Source organism: Aptenodytes forsteri, unplaced genomic scaffold (assembly GCF_000699145.1).
Source record: "Aptenodytes forsteri isolate BGI_AS27 unplaced genomic scaffold, ASM69914v1 Scaffold273, whole genome shotgun sequence".
In the NCBI taxonomy this organism is placed as follows: Eukaryota; Metazoa; Chordata; class Aves; order Sphenisciformes; family Spheniscidae; genus Aptenodytes; species Aptenodytes forsteri.
Window position 1 is genome coordinate 3252907 of NW_008795041.1, and position 19652 is coordinate 3272558.

The window sequence follows — 19652 nt, forward strand, 5'->3', positions numbered from 1 at the left end:
TACTAGCTACTATGAAGAAAACTAACTCTACCCCAGCCAAAACCAGCACAGACAGTTATGTACTTGCATTCTTTAGGACACCAAGAAATTTACCACCTTAGGAGCAGATCATTGGATCAAAGTAGTTGATTTTTGTCCGCATTACCTATTGGTGATCCAGTGGTTTACTTCAGGTTGAACCTGTGTTCTCGGTTGAACAATTCCATTATTCATGTAGCTCAGAGTGTTATTTTGGACTCGTGTGCTGTGGTTCTGGGGCTGGAGCTCTGTAAGCACACATCTCCTGTGGGGATGCTGCCCCGTTCCCCCTGGAGCGAGCCTACTTTGTGCCAAATCATGGGGCAAGAGGGTGTGTGGGCACAAGCGGGCAATGTGAGACCGCTCTGGTGTTATTGAAGTGCATACATGGATACCCCCAAAGTTAACCTGTCACTGAGTCTTCATGCTTTCCTCTAAAGCGTGTGGGAGTAGGTAACATCCCTCACCAAAGGCAAGATCCTCAATTAAATGACTGATGGGTTTGCTTTAATTATGTAGGGCCAAAAAACAGTTAATGTGCTCATATTCTAATGGCAGTAATTTCTTTTGAAAAGGAAATGAATGCCCTCTTTCTTTCAGATGGCAGTGTGGATGTTCATGTGGAGAGACTGCTGAATCACCTTGTCCATAGATAGTTTGTTTTAATGTCAGTAAACTTATTCTGATGTTAGCTTTTTAGATACCACTGATACGTTTAAGAAATGGTATTCTGTGGAGACAGAACTGCATAGCTTCAGCTTCTGTTCAAGAAAGAAATATTTTTGTTTTCTCTTAAGCAATTTGAGTTTCAAATGCTATATAAAAGCATTTTGATAGTCACTCACAATATTAGGTTAAGTAGTAAACTAATCTGTGTTATCCAACTGAACACATAAAATGTATCTAAAGGAAAAAGGTCTTATGGAAAACTGATGAAGTTTTAAGAAGAAATTGCCTACTTCAACTTGTTTATTTCTTCCAAATGGAGTTGCAAAGTGTGTCTGGGAAAAAATGTCTCTTCTATAATTTTCTGTCCTAGAATTGCAGGTGTGTTGAAACAATTATTTTAAAGATAACTGTATTTCTTAAAGTTTTTTTTTGCCGTGAATTTGTTCACAGAAACACTTGGTTTCTGTGGAATAAGCAGCATAAAACCACACAGGAATAATGTGTTGGTTTTTGCTCATTAAAATGTTGATGCTTCTGAAATATTCATGAATACAGAGAAAGGCTTCATATTTCTGCCACTTCATTTCTCGGTCTGTTTTTTCCAGGTTAATTTTTGCTCAGTAAGTGATATAATAAATAAATAATAATAATTGTAATAAATTATTAATATAAACAGAAAGTAAATATCACCAGAAAATAATACCAACAGAAGTAGATGGCAATAGAAAATACTAACTTAAGAAGAACAGGAATTAAAATACAGTGGGCCTAAATATGAAAGGATAAGCCATAGGTGTGGTGTTTGCTTCAAAATTGGAAATCAGTATGCTCTTGCTAGTTTATATGTAGAATCTTTATATTGATTTAACTTGAGATGATAAAATGTATGGAAAACTGCTCAGCTTAAAAGGGTATCAGTTCTGCTTATTTGGGGAGTTATAAGTTAATCGTTGCGAAAGTCTGAATGGAACTTTAAAATCTTTGAAGAATAATTCATTGATTCCATCCAGCTGTTCAAGGCTGTGTATGATGGAAATATCTAGTTCAGATTAATCCATGTGAAGCGGTAGAGTATTAAAGTGAGAGCAAAGGAAGACGGACTAATTATAGAAAGTAGAAGCTGGGTTCCAGTCAGATTAATAATAAGTTTTAACTGAATTTTCTTTTCAGTTTAATTCTATAAAAAAAGAGAATGGTTCCCTAAGGAATTTCACTTTCTTAAAATTACGCTGCTTTTCCTGCAAAAAATATAGCTTTACTGAGTTGGAAAACCATAGAAAGTAGAACCACAGAGTGAAATTAATATTCAGAAGTTTTTGAAAAACAAATGAGCTATTTAAATTAAAAAAGAGTTACTAAATTGAAAAAGAAAACAAGTAATGGATCAGAATGTTCTCTATTTGCTAAGAGCCTTGCAGAAACCACAGTGATGATAACTCACTCCTGCCCACTATATTTGAATATTTGTTATAGAACTATAATCGACTAAAAATGCATTGTCAAAGGTATCATTTTTATAGTCTTATTAAAGAAAAAAAAAGAAAAAGTAACCACCTGCTTCTTTTCAAGAGTCTGTACCTTGCAAATTGGTCCCAGCAAACTTCACTCTAATAGAGGCCTCTCTTTTTGCATCCCAAGTAAGATTTAGTTCACTGTTTAAACTTCATGTATATATAAATGCAAGTCCAGGCCCAATTGGTTCTAAGATTGCCGGAGTTACTGATGCATTCCCTACAGTACAACAAATGTTTTGGACTAAATTAATTGGTTAATAATTATTTGGTTTGGCTTAAGCTAACTAGTTAGACTTCATCCTGAATGCTCATGTAGCAAGTTGCTTTGTGTCGGTCAGTTGTAACTAACCAAGCTTTTTTTTTTTTCCCAAATAGATTAAACTTAACATTGCCCAGACATTTTTTTATTACCTTTAGCCCTGAATGTCTGTGTGTCTTATTGGCATCATATCCCTCATCCAAATAACATAGGTGAGAGAGTTGTTTGGGGCGTCTGGTGCTTTTCTTGCCCTCAGCCCTGGGAATGTGTTTAAGCCAAGATGCTTCAGTATTGCAAATACTTGGCAAGATAGATTTAAGATTGGTCACTAGTCTGGGTAAAATTAAAGACAGGAACAAACACAAGTCTGTTTGCTTGACCAGAAATGCTTTGTGACCCTAGAGCTGCCTGGATTGAACAGACGACAGATGAACAGTTTGAGGAAAGGCCACGGCTTGTGGAGGCCTCTGAAGCTAGCCGTGTCCCTAAGTACTTCCACTCTGCTGCAGAAGACAGACATTTTCCCAGCACAAATTGAAGTAGCCACAGAGAGTCAGAACAGATGCAAACCTAATCTAGTCACCTTTAGGTCCTCATCCCCCTGGCTGAAAGAAGGAGCAATTGTGGAAAATCCATTAGAAGTTGGTACACTACAGTCCAAAACTACAGGTAGAAACGAAGTATTATCTTTCATTCTTCATGCTCTGGGGCGTAAACTAGTTGCCTACTGAGTGAAAGAAAATGTTTCCCCTTGAATTTCTGCCAAACAACTAGATGCTGTGTAATGATATTTTTCATCCTCCTTTGAATCATTTAGCTTTGCACATAAAGAGTGTGGTGTAGCTTCAATCTGCAATTATAAGTTTGTCACTGAATAGAGAGGAGAACTTATTACTAAAGTGCAGTGATGAGTTACTGCAAAAAAGAACTGAAGTCATCACTGTAAGGCTTATAGTGAGAACAGGGACTGTGTTACAAAAGGAGAAAATGTAATCATCTGTTGATTTCTCTCAGTTAATCTTTTGTAACTTGCTTTTTTTTTGGCCTGGCCAAATCCTTTTCCTTTGTTCAGATACCTTGCACACTGAAAGCTGAGTGCAACTTGAGAAAGGCCGGGCATTTTTAATCCCTGCTGATTTTTGTAGGAGCAATTGGATGCCCATCTTCCTGTGTGTCTTACTGTAGCTAGTACTGCATTGCAGCGGGGAATCGGCAGTTACAAAAGATAAAGGATCCTGATCCCGTTAACAATGTTTGCATAAGCAGAAATGTAGTTTTACAAAGTAACAAAAGGTAACTACCATTTGAGAGAAAAGGTGAGTTGTACTGTCATATGATTTTAGTGAAACAAAATACACGTCTGTGATACAGCTTGTGCTGAACAGTTATGCTGAAAAGTAATGTGTTCATAAATTGTTTGGAACAAAATGAGTAGCAAAAGTGCACTGTTTGTGTGCTTTTCTTCCACTCAAATCAAGTAGCCTACATGCAAAATATTATGACAGTCCATTACTTTCCATCAAATAAAATAATAATTTAAAACTTTTTATTAATAAAAAATAATAAAAATGTAATAATAAACCCCCCTGTATTTCTCGCACCTATGTAATTTGTCAAATTGGCTTTGCATCCGCCAAGGTGAAAGCTCCAGTGAAGTCTGGGGAGCTTAGGGAAAATTTAGTCAAGCTAGAAGTAAAGTAGCATCGAACATAACTTTAGATTTAGGCAGGGTTGTGGCTTGAATGAATATGGAATGAACCTGATGAGCCACAGTGTGAACTGTTCAGGAAGAGGAGCATAGAGAAGTCAAAGGTGGTTTACTTAGGAACTTTCTGAATACAATAGCATGTTGCCTCCATTAAATTAACATTGTTCTTGTGCCATGTGGCAGCATCTTTGCCATAGAAGGTCCTGATCCACTGAATAGGTCCAAGGTCTTTTTCCATAAAGAGACCTGACGGGGAGGAAGCATGCTCCTGGTGAAAAGGCTGTTTTGTCTGTATGCTGATTTATGCTGATTGGTATATTAAAAAGCCTTGGCCAATGAAGTCAACGGCAGTAATCTGGGCAGGAACTGGATGGTAACTGCATTCAGAGCCACTGGTTAAACTGTTGTAAACTGACACGGCTGTACCCTGTGAATGTGTCCCAGAGCCATCCAAGCTGCAGTATGTTCCTGGGGCTGAATTTCCCTCCTCCTCCTTCTCCCATCCTCCACACACACACACGCACACACAAGAAAACAACCCACAAACCATGAATGAGATGTTTCTGAGAGTAAAGGCAAGGAAAAATGCATTATTTTGCCTGTGTCAGCCTCTGGACGTGTTTCCGGTGACAGCCTGTCTACCCTGTCTTTGCAGGATACCTGCTGTGTAAGAGTGGGCCCCTTGCTGTCCTGGCTCTGGGCAAGCTCAGAGTTCGTGAAAATTTGGCCTTCCACACAAACCCAATAGACACTTGATCCTATTTACAGTCCAGTTCTTTAACCAAGGAGTATTTAACCAAAATTATTTAAATATGTAATAGTTAAGGGAGGCTTGTAAGATTCTGTAAGTATTCGAACACAAACAGGCTTCTTATACTTTCAGAAGAAAGCTAAAGGAGTTGTTAGGTATTTTCTTGTAGCAGCTGAAAGTTTTGGATGGTTGGGCAGAACCCAGACCCGTCGTCTAAAAAAAGATTGCTTTTTGTTCCCAAGGTCTTGAAATTATGCTGGAACAAGAAAACGGAAATGAAATGCATAGTATTCTGAAATTAGATGAGCAGTTTAATTATAAACAAATTAGCTAGTCATTCCTTGGAAGTCTGGGCAACATGAATACGCCAGTTTGCTATGCAATAGCAGTGAGCCTTAAATTCAAAATCCTCCTACAGCAAACATCCTTTCCCCTCCAAAGGAAAGGACAGTTCTCACAAGCAAAGCAAAACACGTTTTAATGAAATGATTTTGCTGGACAGAACTATTCCATAATTACTAAGCAGATGATGTTGTGATTAGGTCTCATTATCCGGAGTGGCTGTTTCTTGAGAAACTCTCTTTATGGGTGCAGTTAGTTCATGGCATGTTGTCTTAGTGAATCACTCAGGGCTGCTAGTGCTCTATTAGAAGAAAAAGAGCTAATTCTGTTGGTCAGAAAATGAGAGAAGTAATTCAAGAACTTTCGTTTTCACTTTTCTGTACCTTCCATTTTCTTTTGCTGTTTCCAGTCACCTCTGGTACTAATACATGGTAATAAATCTGATAACATTTAATGAAACTTTAAAAGTTCTCTGTCTTTAACATTTGTCTTCACCCTGGTCAGATCTGGGTACTCATGAAGGGGAAAAGATTTTATAATAATGCAGCAGAGTTTTGCCCCTAAATATCATTTTTCTAGGAAGGAAGACAGTTATGTATGCATCCCCACATGTTGAATGAGTGTTTACATTTTGGAAAGGTCATAGAATTTGAAGCCTCAATCTGAAAGAGCATCCTCTAATCATAGGGTCTTCTCTAGGGACTTTGCTGTGACTCATTTATTGTGCTTAGAATCGGCACGGTATTGTGCTGTTGGACGGCGGTATGAATATCTAAGATGGAGAGCAAGCCGCAAGACTCGAAAGACAATAATCTTTTAGAAATGCATAGAAGCATATGGCAGATTTTCTTATCGTAGTAACTTGGTGATTTTGGCATCCCAATTCCCAGAGCTCCTCTTGGGGAATATTCACACCACCTTGTTTTAGGATTGCAACCAATATAACCATATTGCAATGCTGATCTCCATAGGCTTACTGTATAGACTGTCTGTACCCGTCTCACAGAGCGGCAGGGAGAGAGCAGCTGCTCCAGGGAGCTATTTAATGCATCTCAGCTTAGGCTTCTGTTCCATGCCACATCTTGGACTTGCCTTACTCCTTTCCTTTCCCCATCATCTGTCAAGGCAGCTGAGGACATTTTTTAATGAGGAGCCACATCTGTGAACTTGAAATGGCATACCTTGTGTTAGGTGGTAGGAACACTCCTGTGCGTTTTGGCATCTCTCTGCAATGCAACAGTTGGGAATAAGAGAAAAAAATCATAAATGAATTCATTGTAAGTAGAAGTTTCTCTGAAACTGCTAAGGACCCCATAAATTTAGTAGTTTTAGAAGAGATTAATAGGAAGAATAGGTGGGACAATGCAAGTCTAAAGATATATGAAAAATTCAGTTTTCATCACCAGAGAATGATTTATAATGTAGGTCTCTTCACTTTGCATGTGGAGAGCTGTGTTCTGTAATTTTCTAAAAGTAATTTTTCAATAATTGTCAGTGCAGTTACAAGAGAGAGGAAAATACAAATAACATGCCATCATTGTATCAAAAACCCAAAACAAACAGGAAATCTAAGTTTTCATTTTTATTATGGAATTTTATATCATTTTTACTTTTTTAAAATGTCAGCTCAAAGAAATTTTCACGTATCCAAAACGCCATAAAAAAACAATCTTGCAATAAAGTTCACTTTTTCACTTTTTCCTAATTTAGGTAAAGAAGAAAGCGTTCTTAACCCCATTTTATATATTTCTTGACTTCCTTTTTTCAGTAATGATCCTGCATCATGAAATACAGATAAAGCAGAAGGGGTAGGGTGTGTGTGTGTGTGTGTCTCTGCTTGAAGTTAATATTATCTCTGGAAGAAGGTCATGTTGGTAATATGAATTTTGTTATATTTTCCTTTTGATTCTGATTTGTTTATTCATTCTGAAACATTATCGTTCAATAGAATAAGCCATCTATATACAAAGCTAAACTTGCAATAATTTAAATTGGAGATAATTTATAGAGGAGAAAAATAATTTAAAGAGGAGAAAATCCCAATGTAATGGTCTGTAACAGGATTAAGATTTCACTGTCACTTAAGTTTTTTTACTTTCCTTTTTACATAAGATATTTGTAGTTTGGCATTTGGAATTGTAATGGTGATTTGGCAAGGAGGTTATATCCAGTTTTATATTATTTTTCATAGCATTGTTGTAGATATTTTTTACTTTAAGAAGTACGCTTTGCAATCTTGGAAGAGTGGTTGGTGCAGCAGTTGTGTGCAGTTGTGTCTTAGTCATTTGAGGAGACTGGCTAGCTTTCATCTTTTGAATTTGAGAGCAGTTAAGCTAGTTCTTAATTGATTTTGGAGGTACCACAGTTTTGGGACCAGAAGAATGTCCTAATCCCTGAATTTGCTGACAAAACACGTGTTTGGAAACCTGAACCAAGAAATCAGTTTTAGTTGCTGAAAGGGGACTTCATGGAAAACATGGAAACTCTCAAAAGTCACTTGCTTACAGAAATATGAGAGAATGATAGGAAAAAATCACAGCTTCCCTGCTTCTTAGAAGAGGGCGTTCAGGCAGTGAGAGATGAGGAGATACACAGTACCCGCTTGACAGTCCCAGCCTTTTTAGAAACTTTTTTATTTCTATCTTGCTGCAAAGAGGCTGCCAAAGATAACAGGTTTAAGAATTATCCCATCGTGAAGTGGTTATTCATTGTAATCTTCATGCCTGCAATAGTAACTCATGCTTGGCAGCAGCAGAACATGAGAAACTCAGTCCAAAGTCAATTAGCATGTTTTATTAGTATAGAATAAACTTCAGAGTTAATGGGAGTTACCTGTCATCGTTAAGAGCCTGATTTTCATCTGTGCTGGGCATCTGCACGTTCAACTGAAATTAGCGGGGTTTGGGGGCACATAATGTCTTTGCAAAAGATGTGGGCAGAGAGGGGGGTTGGAGCTCACCACGTGCTCCCTGCGTGCCTGAGCACAGCTCAGAGGCAGGGCACCTAACCCTGAGAGCGCATGGGAGCAGCTCATGCAGTCCCTTGTTCTCTCTACTCAGATGCAAAAGCATTTGCCTCTTGTTCTTCCCTGGTCTGACACTGTGTCAGTTCGGGGTCATCACAGAAAATGGATTTTGTATTGTGCTGCTGACTGAGGCCTTTCCCCCTCCTCTTTCATTCCCTCTGCCTTGTCGATTCAGAAATGTGATTTAATACGTACTTTAAAAATGCAGTGGTTTAAGTTGTAGGTTGATATGCAAATAGTTAGCAATGGTATGCTTATTGTGACATTTTATTTTCTTTTCTCTTTCCTAGTGTAAAACTCTCTCTGGCGTCTGTGATCACATTATCTCGCTCTCTTCTGATCCGCTGGTTTCCCAGTCTGCTCATCTTGAAGTGATCCAGCTTACAAATATCAAGCCAAGTGAAGGGCTGGTAAGAAGTACGCAGTTAATCAAACCCATCAACCAGGATGAGAAAGTGAAGTTTTTAAAATAAGTTGTGTATATGGAAAGGAATAGGACACTTGAGCCTTTTTTATTTTAAAGTCTGAAAATAGTTTGATTTCTCATGCTAGTTTGGTTTCTCATGCAGCTGGGCCAACAGGGAAGTATTTTGTAAGGCTGACCGATGTATGCAAATAGTTTAGTGAACAGGAAGAAATGAGCGAGAAGTTCTTGCCGTTTATACCAGCTTCTGAAAAATGGTTCAGATTGTTCTAGGATCTTGAAGTCTGAAGGGATTTAAATTACTAAGATCAACTCAACCAAGAAGTTTGCGTGGGCTTATGCACAAAACCTGTCAAATTCTGGAATATGCTTCATAGTATCTCTGGGATATAAAGCTATTTTATAAGTTATTCAAGGGCTGTATAGCACTGCTGAGAAGTAGCTTATTGAATTTTATTGCAAGAACTCTGCATGCTTAATCAGGTGCTTTTAAAGGCTCAGTGCAGCCATCCCACGTTTGTTGTTCAAGAGTTGACCACTCATCTTTTGTTTACTCAAGTATCCAACACCCACTGCATGGAATAAACCAACACTGATAACAATTACAGCTCTACAACTTTACATCACTAATAATATCTTGTCCCACAATCCTTGGAGGTAGTAGAAGGTGATCAGAATACAGTTAACCATTTTTTGCCTAATGAAATAGCTTTTGCAGCTTCTGACCAAGTTTATTCTCGTTCCATTTTCTTGATTAAGAAGGACTACTGCTGTGCTCTTTGCAGCAGGTTTTTGAAGTTGTTTGGATGGTGTAGTTTTGGAGAGTGTTTTGGTTTGTGGGTTGGTTGTTGTTGGGTTTTGGTTTGGTTTGGTTTTTTGATAAATTTGGTATGTCAAGGTATTTAGAGCAATTATACACTACATTAATTTTCCACTCTTTCGGCAAATCACAATTAAAATATGAGCAAAACCCCAAACATTTGGATGAGTAAATATTGCCCAATCCTTTGTTTTAGTCTGCTATTTGTTTTCCCTTCCTGGCCTTCTTTTTTATCTCTGAGTCCATTTCAAACTAGTCCTCCAGGATTTCAGCTTTTCACGGATTCTCTCCTCCCTCTCTTTCTCCTGTAATTTTATCTCTTTCACCAGCTCACTGCAGTCAACCTTTCAAAATCCTATCTTCTGCTGTGATGAAGAAATGTTTTTCCCCTTTGTCTCAACCAGCGTTTTTTTGGAGTTCTGTCCATTTTTATCTGAGCTCTTCCTTATTTTCCTTTGTGTCTTGTGACTGTTTTTTTTCCCCCCCCTCATTTAAGTCTTTCTGTAGGGTGGTGTCAACCCCCAGTGACTGAAAAATGTTGAGCAGTATTTTTGTAAATAAGAATGTGTTTCATGGGTCTGTTCCTGCTGGGTAGCTGATCAGATAGAGAACCTCTTTCCCCTCTGTGCCTCTGTTTTATACGCTCTGTCTGTCTTGTCTGTTTAAACTGGAAGCTCTTAAGGCAGGGTTTTTTCTTTTAATATGTATTTGTGAACCAGCTGAACTTCATGCTGACTGAGGACTACCATGTCATTGTCATAAAAATTATTATATGTATTTTTTAAAAATGGAAATACCAGCTGCGCAGTATACAAGCCTTAGAAGGATACAGTGCTATTTTGATACGGTCATTTTTTTTTCCCCTTCATCCTTGCCTGTATGCCACTATTTTGTTGCCTCTGTATTGTGCTGTGTCCTCTAGATTGTGAGCTCTCCAGAGCAGGAGCTAAGGATGACATATTTGCGCTGGGAGGGTAAATATCATACCTTTCAGTTTGTTACAGTGTCAGTCTTACTAACAGATCATCTTTGTCACGTTGCTCTTGGTGCTTTGTATGAAAGCTTTGCTTTTGGGTTGTGGGGCTTTTTTGTTTGTTTTTTAAACTAAATCTTTCAATTAAGATACAGCAAATGCATATCAGTACCGCCCTGTTGAGTGCTAAGTGTGTCAGTTTAAGAACTGATGGTGGAGCTTGGAGCTGTGAATATCCTCTGCACATCAGGAGCACTTGGATGAATGTGAAGCTTGATAACTTCTGGACCTTCTTCCAGGATTTGTGCGACGATGGAGGTGGAAAAATGGATTATTGTCAACTTTCTTGTAGATTTTTGACCTACGTGATAGTTCTGTGCTGACTATACCAATCACTAAATAAAATCTTCTATAAAGATGGAAAGACTTCAAGTAGAAGGAAAAGGACGAGGATGGCTGCTAACTGGGAAGATTTTTTTGTCACTTAGCATAAACAGAATATCTAACATGTCTCAAATTTAATATCTGAGAAGCTAAAGTAGATCAGGGAGAGAAAAAGGAAAGGAGAAGAGAAGGAAATAAGAAGTTTGGAAAACAATGCTATTTCCCTAAACTCATATGGTAACTACGAGACGGAGTTGAGAAAATGGTTGGAGTTTTTACAACTTAAAACACTTTGGAGCACTATCAGGATGTTTTTATCAGCACAAATAGTTCCTTGACTGTGTTTGACCTCTTTTTTGTGTGGAAACATAAGTATCAGTCAGAGATAAATGTAAATTGTCAGACTAATACCTTAATGCAGAAGGAAAAGGTAATTGTGTTACAGGGTTTACAATGTCATACAGATATTAAAACTAGTCAACACCTATCAGGAAAACAGACCTGGCAAGCCGAAAATGTTGTTAGGGTGTGATGTGGGGAAACTCTTGTGTACTGGGTAAAACAACGTTATGAGTGGGTGGGTTTTGGTATTGCTTTTTTTTTTCTCTTCTTTTTTTTTCTTTCCTTTATCCCTGGTTTGTTGCCCAGGTGTGGTTATGTGACTGGCTGCATACATGTGTTCTCCAGTGAGTGTTGCTGCAGGAAGAGATACAGCCTGCAGTGGTTGTGAAGTAAGGGTGAAAAGGGAGTTGTCAGAGTAGAAAATTCTTCTAAAAAGCTCTGAAATGGATTAATGTGGTCAGCTTTGCAATCACCAGCATGCTCCCATGAGTAATCACTTCACCTTTTTTTTTCCGCTTTTTTTGAGAACTTGGAAGTTGTTTTATCTGTATCATTAAGCAGAATTTAATTTTGTGTGTTTTTACACTATTGATGTTCTAGAAAGAGACAAAACTGATTAGCTTAGGTCGTAGCTTTTGCCAGGAAACAGACTTAAAAATATTACTGCTTGACTGAAAACAGTGAGTGTATTTAGTAAAGAAGCATAATACTGTATGCCTTTTGTTAGACAAAAAGCAGGTAACCAAGTTATAGCTACCACTTTTCCTTGGGAAGTTTTATCCTCCACAGACCCTTTCTATTTTTTTTTTTTAATATAGAACAAAATATCAGAGAACTGTGCCAAGGGTTAATCCTGAATTTCAATTTTTCCTGTTCATATTATCATTTTAATCCTAGCCAGTTCAGGTACTATGAACTAGCCAGCTATTCACCTAGCTTGCTAGATTCAGAAATGCAAAGGTGAATACACCATAACATGAGACTGACTGTTCTGGGTTCCTCTTTGCCTGCTGAAGCAAACACAAAATGAGTCTGTCGTGAAAAAGCATTCATAAAATACAAGTTGTAGATACAGCAGAGTGTGGCAGCTGGTTAAAGGTGCACTGCTGGCTGCCTGGCTAGAAAGTATTTTCCAGGAATCCAGTGTACTACTGTTCCTAATATTTCCCTGAGTTATTTGGCTTGAAATATTGGAGGAACTGGGAAAAAATTATGAACAGGGTTCTGAGAACTGTTTGGGGTTAAAAAGGCACGTGCAACTTTGGGGGACTCCATTAAGATGATGTCACAGTGAACGAGTAAGAATTCAGTTATGTGTGTGATAAAATGGAACTAGTATCTTCTTTTCTTTTCCATCCAGCATTGCGTAAAATATGTTAAAAGTATATCAGATTTGGTTTTCATTCTTTAAAAAATAGAAAGGAAAAAAAAAAAGAAAAAACATACAAGGTCTCTTTTCTAACCCTGAACTGAATAATATTTTGCACCAAGATAAAATGTATGGTTTGAAATTAGACTTCTACCCATAATTGATCAGGAAGGACAATTAGTGATGTAATTAAGCATGAGTTACCCGATCTTTAGTCTAGGCATAAATTTGTTCTTGATTCCTAGGATGGTTACCTTATGGTTATTTTAATCATATTAATTATCTTTCCTTTTATTTGACCTAACTGATTCTCATAGATTCATGGGGACCGTGGCGTTATCTTTGGATACCTAAGATGTGCATCTGCCAATTTGTTTCAGTACAAATGAACAGCACACGCACTAATCTCCCCTGTTTTCTTGATCACTAAAAGTACTGTTGATACTGTGCAGCCGCAAGGAGGCAGAGAGGGGAAAACTTGTAAATGTCTATAGTTTTCTTATTTCCATTCCAGATCAAACAATAAGCCCGAAACATTCTCTTCTCTGTATCATTTCCTGTATATTGTTCACTTAAGACAAGGCATGGAGGAACGTGGGTGAAAGGGTAGCTCATCTTTCTGTTGCAAAATGTTACCTCTCCCTGTTTAAAAGCTGCTTTATAAACAGAATTATGTTGGCTCTTGCAAAATTAATGTGGCATAGTACTAGTGTAACATTTATTAATTTTGCACATGTGGAATGAAAATAATCTTTTTTCTTTCGCAGCTTCCCTCTTTCCTCTCTTTCCCAATGTGTGCAAAATCTTGATCTTAGCCTTTAAAGAAAATTCTACAAAAATTCTTTCTCCTCTTTTGCTTCTTCAAAGTCTTTAAATTTCTAGAAAAGACTAGATTAGATGTGAATTGCACTCTGCCACGATAGCATACTTGGATGACCTTACTCTCCTTCAGAATAATGCTTTGCACAAAACTAAACACTGTGTAACCATTAAGCGTGAGACTTTATCCTCTGCTTTCACCCTGACGTTTTATGTTGAAAGCAGTAACTCGCTGTCAATAAAAACAAAGATGTGACTTTCTTCAGAAATTGCTCTGTGTGGGGACCTGACTCATAGTTCCTGCCACCATGAAGTCACTGTGATTTCAGCTCTTGCCATGTCACAGGGTGTATGGTCAGGTCACTTACATCCAGATCCTGAGAGGGATTTAGGCCCTGGTTTTTGTTGGTTTGGGGTAGGTATGGGTACCAAATAACAGATACCAATGTATCTCAGCCTCTTGTATGGCTCATTATCCTGTCTGTAAAATGTGTGTTTCCCTACCTCACAGGGGTGTTGTGAGGATAAATGTATAAGAAATTGCCACTCTATATTTGAGATAACTGAATTAAGCAGGAAACTACGGGCATGGACCCTATCAGTGGAAAAATTGCTGAAGGTGCATAGAGGAGCTGGAAGTTGAAGAATGATGCTAGAGGCTTCCTATCTGTGTAGTAATGAGCAGATTCTTGCTTTGTTCTCTTCTAGCTGTGACAGCCCAACATGACAACTGGATTTGATGCCATTACTGCTACATATTGTGCAGAGCAAAATAAGAGTTTAGTTTTGAGCCCCCTCTCTTGAGAAACTCGTAAAGTCCCTTTTTTTTTTACTGGGGATATCAACTACTTTGTTAAGTGGGGGGTACTTCCTTGTCCCCACTACCAAAATGTCTGTGAGTTCTGGTCCCAAATTAGATTAATCCAACCTGATATGTCTTCTTTGCCTCTTTACCATACTTAATCACCAGTGAGTGCACCCTGTTCCTCAGCTAGGAACAGACTTCTTTGTGGGACTCTGATTAAAAGGAGAAAAAGTAGGTTATGGAGATAATGTTTACTCAAGTGATCAATATTTACCTGCTTTCTATGAACCGTTTGGGGGAAAGAAGATTCCTCAGTTGTTGTTGAATGCTCAGTGTATGCCAATTAGCTCTCCTTTTTCCTTCTCTCACTGTCTTAGTGGATGCTGTTAAAATGTTTGAATTATGACTTGATGAAAAGTCTGAGACACTGTCTCAGGCTACCCATGCAGGAACTTCTGTCTGTTCATAAGCTATCCCTCTTTTTCCATATAGTTTTGAAAGAAGTGGGATAGCTAACAAAGTTGACGTTTAAGTTTTCATCGTTGAGTTTTATAGCTGACCTGTTCACTGAGATGAGTGAGGCTATTGGAAAGTCTTAGAGCCATTTTGCAGGCGCACTTCAGAGCATTGGGTATCAGTGTGAAAGTTATGTTTGCAGCATTGCCTACCAGAGACTCCGGATCTTTTAAAGTCTTCTGTAGCTTCCAAAGCAAAATGGAAGTATTGATCATCCTAAGGCAATTTGTAATTCTGTTTTTTTTGTAATCAGGTGTTGTTATATTTGTAGATGAAGGAGTATATGAAAAAAACTGGGGAGTATTTATGGAGATGACTGTGGTAAAAATTTTAGTTTGCTATTGCTAATTAGGGCCAGAATCATTTGGGCTGTTGTTCTCGAAGTGTATCAGAAAGCACTTTCCTATCCAGAGACAAATTCCTCATGGCATATATTAAAAGTACACAAATCTTAAAGAAAAAAGAAAAGAAAGAAAAAAAAAAAGGCTTTTCTTTTAGACGTATGCAAATTATGTTTGGATGGTGATGGTTTGTGAAACACTTTAAAAATTCTTTCCCATGATGTCTTTTTCTTAGGGTATGTACATTAAATCAACATATGATGGTCTCCATGTAATTACTGGAACAACAGAAAATGTAAGTATTGTTAATACTGTATGTTCAGGCCTGGAAGCCTTTTTGACCTTACCTGTGGTTTATGCTTTCCCTTTGCTATAGACTACATTTTGCTTGCAAAAGTGTGCTAGTTGGCTGTTGAGGACCTATGGCATGTTGGACAGCAGAAACGCTTGTGCTTGTTTACCTCAGAATGGAAAGAGTTGTTCCCAGTTGAGGGCCAGGGGAATCAGTTTTGATAAAAGAAAGAAAAAAAGGCTTTTCTTTTAGACGTATGCAAATTATGTTTGGATGGTGATGGTTTGTGAAACACTTTAAAAATTCTTTCCCATGATGTCTTTTTCTTAGGGTATGTACATTAAATCAACATATGATGGTCTCCATGTAATTACTGGAACAACAGAAAATGTAAGTATTGTTAATACTGTATGTTCAGGCCTGGAAGCCTTTTTGACCTTACCTGTGGTTTATGCTTTCCCTTTGCTATAGACTACATTTTGCTTGCAAAAGTGTGCTAGTTGGCTGTTGAGGACCTATGGCATGTTGGACAGCAGAAACGCTTGTGCTTGTTTACCTCAGAATGGAAAGAGTTGTTCCCAGTTGAGGGCCAGGGGAATCAGTTTTGATTTGTTCTTGCAAGACACCTAAAATGCTACAGAAGATAGGAAGTAGCTGTCTTGGAGTTACCTTGCTCTGTGAATAAAAGATAAATGTCTTTATTATGTATAGGCTGATATGCTGGAGTTTGCTGCAGTATTAGACAAACAGCTTTTATATTTTCCATCTCTCAAGCTTTATTTTGTAATAAATAAATGCATGGAAATGAGGACATCCTTTCACATTGACAAATAACCATATATTTCTGCATGAACTTCTGAGTAATGCTTATAGAAAGGAACACTTATTACCAGTGTACTAATTCTCACTGAAGGTATTAAACAGCAAGCAAAACGTAATAGACTACTTTTCAACTGCCTTTGAAATACAACCTCCTTTCCCTGTACACCATATTTAGAGAACTGGCTGTCTGTTAGGAAGTGAGCAAAATTATCATTTTGGGGGGAAAGGCTTCTATCCATAGTCTTCAATGAACATGGAACAAGCCACTAAATAACACTGAACTGTTCCATAATGGTTTAGGCAATTCCTTTCAAAGATTTTGATGGCATTTTCTTAAAATGAAGCTGTCAGAAATGTTTGTTTTACCCTGCTACTGTGTCATACTGTGGAAAGTGCAAACTACCTACATGGTATTTACAGCTGCTGCCTTCAATCTGCAGTGAGGTTCTGTTAACATCTCAATAAAATAGGAATATTATTTTCATCCCTTCATAGGAACTGCAATCTGATAGACTTTCTTCTTTCTTTTTTCTTCTGCTGCGGGCGAGATATCCATGAGTTATACCCAATAGATAATATCTGTTGTAGAACTTCTGTGAAGGCCACCTGTCTCAGAATAAGGAAAACATAAGGAATTTCAACAATGAAATCAAAATTCTAGGGAGTCAGACCTACAGCTACAGATATCATCTGTGAAATTAGCAAAACCAACCGAAAACAACAGAGCTGTAGTTGAGCTTAATCTAGAAAACATATGAAAGAAAGAGGATGGTTTTTACAGTTGAACTTCTCTCAGATTAAAAAAGGGAACCGTTTCTCTCCATGACTTAGTAATACGGGATTTAATTTCCCAGAGGCAAAGACAAAAATAAAATCTTAATGCATTCCCTCAAAACTCTTATCTTTTGTGATTCATGGATATAATTTAAAGCCACATCAGGAAGCTTCAGTCGTGATGACTTTTCTGCTTTTGTTACTGACTCTTTCACTCGCTGTAGCACCGTGGAGGTGCTCACAGCAGACCGAGGAACTGCAGTCTGCTATCTAGGGAAAAACCTGTTGTGTGTTAGAGCGTTTGTGAAATGAGTAACACCTTAGAGAAAGTAAGGTGTCTCCTGCTTTTAAACACACAGTTGCTAGCTGCTTGCTTTAACAAACAAACAAAAAAAGGTATGATTCTGATAGATGGGAGGAGAAACATCTAAGCAGCATGGCCAGAGCAAGGTCATGATGGTGCAGGTGTGATCTGATCTGTTGATGTTGACATGTTTACTATTTGTGATACAATTTAACTTCTAGGAAACAGTAAGAATCCAAATTCTCTTCCCTTTGAACAAAATTTTGTGTCCGCCTTCTTTCCAATTCTGCTCTTCCAGGTGAGATATTGGCACAACTTCTTGTCTGACACTTTCCTGAAAGATCACAGAGAAGCACTTGTCTTTTTAATAAACACAGTAGCATGGCAGTGCTAGCCGCATTAGTGTAACGTAGTAGTTTTTGTAACCACAGTTCTGTTTTTTCTGTTTGCCATTCACGGTGTTTGATGTCCAGCTACAAAGCCCATTAGAGTTTGGATCTTGCTGTTCAGCATTAGGAGTCATCTCTCCGAACACATCAGCCCTGCAGTTCAAAGCAGCTGAGCTCTGAAACTTGAACTGTGAGAGAAACGGGTTCCTCACAGGTCACTGCCCCATAAGAGCTTCTCTCTGGTGGTCCTGTAGCATTAGAGCAAGCTGAGCTTTCTGGTTCACGTCTTCTCTCTTTTGTTTGGAAGTAACAAATCTAAAGGGTGTATTGGTCCAGCAAGAGATTACAGCTTTCTTGTTGAGTAGTCCTTTTAGACCATGTTGGAGAGATTCTTTTAATTCACAAAACAAATGTATTCTTCAAATAAGGCCATTTTGTAATTTGGTTTTCCAATAGAAAATAGTATTTTCTACAGTAATAGCATGTGGTGCATCTCCAACAGGAATGTAACTGTGAAGGGGGTGCTCCCAGTATCCCCACTTCCTGTGCACTGGTTGAGTTCGCAGGTTGCTCTTAGATCTCAGGGAAGAGAGGCCTTTCAGAAGAAATAACACGAAAATCTCCACTCTGGGCATGCAACAAATGTGCTCCAGGGGGTCTAAACTGGTCTTTCAGACAGTGTGGGTATACTGGGGGAATGGGACAAAGACAACATTTAGCCTAAAGGACAAAACTAAATCTATTCTGAAGAATGAATCCTAAGCAGATTCTGAATACCTTGTATGGTATCGATGTGTGAGCCTCAGTGACAGGTACTTCCATCTGTTGTTCAACTCCCTGTTGGACCGGATTACCAGCTAATGAAGATATAGCTGTGATGTGACACACTTTGTTCCTCCTAGTAGGACCTCTTGAATGGATGTTTTGCTTAATGATCAGCATATACATCTAAAAAAAGGAGGAGTTTATCAATTCTCCTCTGTTTTCCTTAAATAGTGATGATGAAAGATACTATTTCTTTACAGCAAGGTCTGTATTCTTTACTTGGGAGGAAAAAGCGGTAAGGAACAAGAGTTGCAACCTCTTCATGGGACCGCAGCCTTGAGACTCCTGTATAAATGATTTTTACCTCACCTTGCAGTATGTTTGAGGCATAATTGCAATGAGTTTTTTTAAAGTAGACTTTTCCAGTTTGAAGATTCTCAGACCATATTTACTGGCTTGGCAAACTGCTACACAAAATACCTGTTTTGTCAAGATTTAAGCTGCAAGTGCTGAAGTCAATACAGGAGAAAGTTTGTATCGTAATACAGTCCTGTAGAGTTCAAGGGTGATGACACAAGATTCACTTGCATTGACATTTTGAAAGTCTTAGGTGTAACTACATCTAAGCTAAAATAGCAGCATTACATAGGAGGATTATAAGATTGTTAGAGGTATGAATGAGTAAGTGTGAGTAGTGAAATGGCAGGCAGAAGATAGATCGTTAGAACATAATCACCAGTGTTAAAATTTTTCCCAAAGTCACTCAGCCAACATCTTTAATGCTGAAATAGTGCCAAAAAGTCAAGGCTGCTGTTCTTCATGTAAGTAAAATTACACTTTTACCAGCCCAGCTTGATTTAGGATGTTCTGAGCAATGTCTCCTAGGACTGAGTCATGATTGACCCTTCTTTCAGCCTCATGTTGCTCTTGGATATCTTCCATTTAAATACTGTCCTTAACTTAGGTAATGAATTATGTGGAATTGTACTAGAAAGTCATGGCGTAGCTATGGGACATATATTTTGAATGGGAATGTGGTACATAGGTTATTACAAACAGTCCACATTTAAGGCCTGGAGCATATTCTCTAGACAACCTGTTACCTCACCTGAGAATGAATTTAATTTCACTCCTTTCTGTAAAATTCATAGTAGCTTTTCGGAAACCTGCTCCTGAGCAACTCGGTTTTTTTCAAACTGTCGGTCTCACCTTCTACCTTTAACTTGA

The 19652-nt window shown here is 38.1% G+C and overlaps 1 protein-coding gene across 1 annotated transcript in view; it reads left to right on the forward strand.

The window, feature by feature from the left end:
* Positions 1 to 19652, forward strand: part of CNKSR2 (connector enhancer of kinase suppressor of Ras 2) — a 205549-nt gene that overhangs the window by 60332 nt on the left and 125565 nt on the right. The window contains exons 7-8 of the mRNA XM_009276936.1: positions 8577 to 8696; positions 15315 to 15374. Coding sequence (XP_009275211.1) covers positions 8577 to 8696; positions 15315 to 15374 — 180 coding nt within the window. The remainder of the gene's footprint in view (positions 1 to 8576; positions 8697 to 15314; positions 15375 to 19652) is intronic.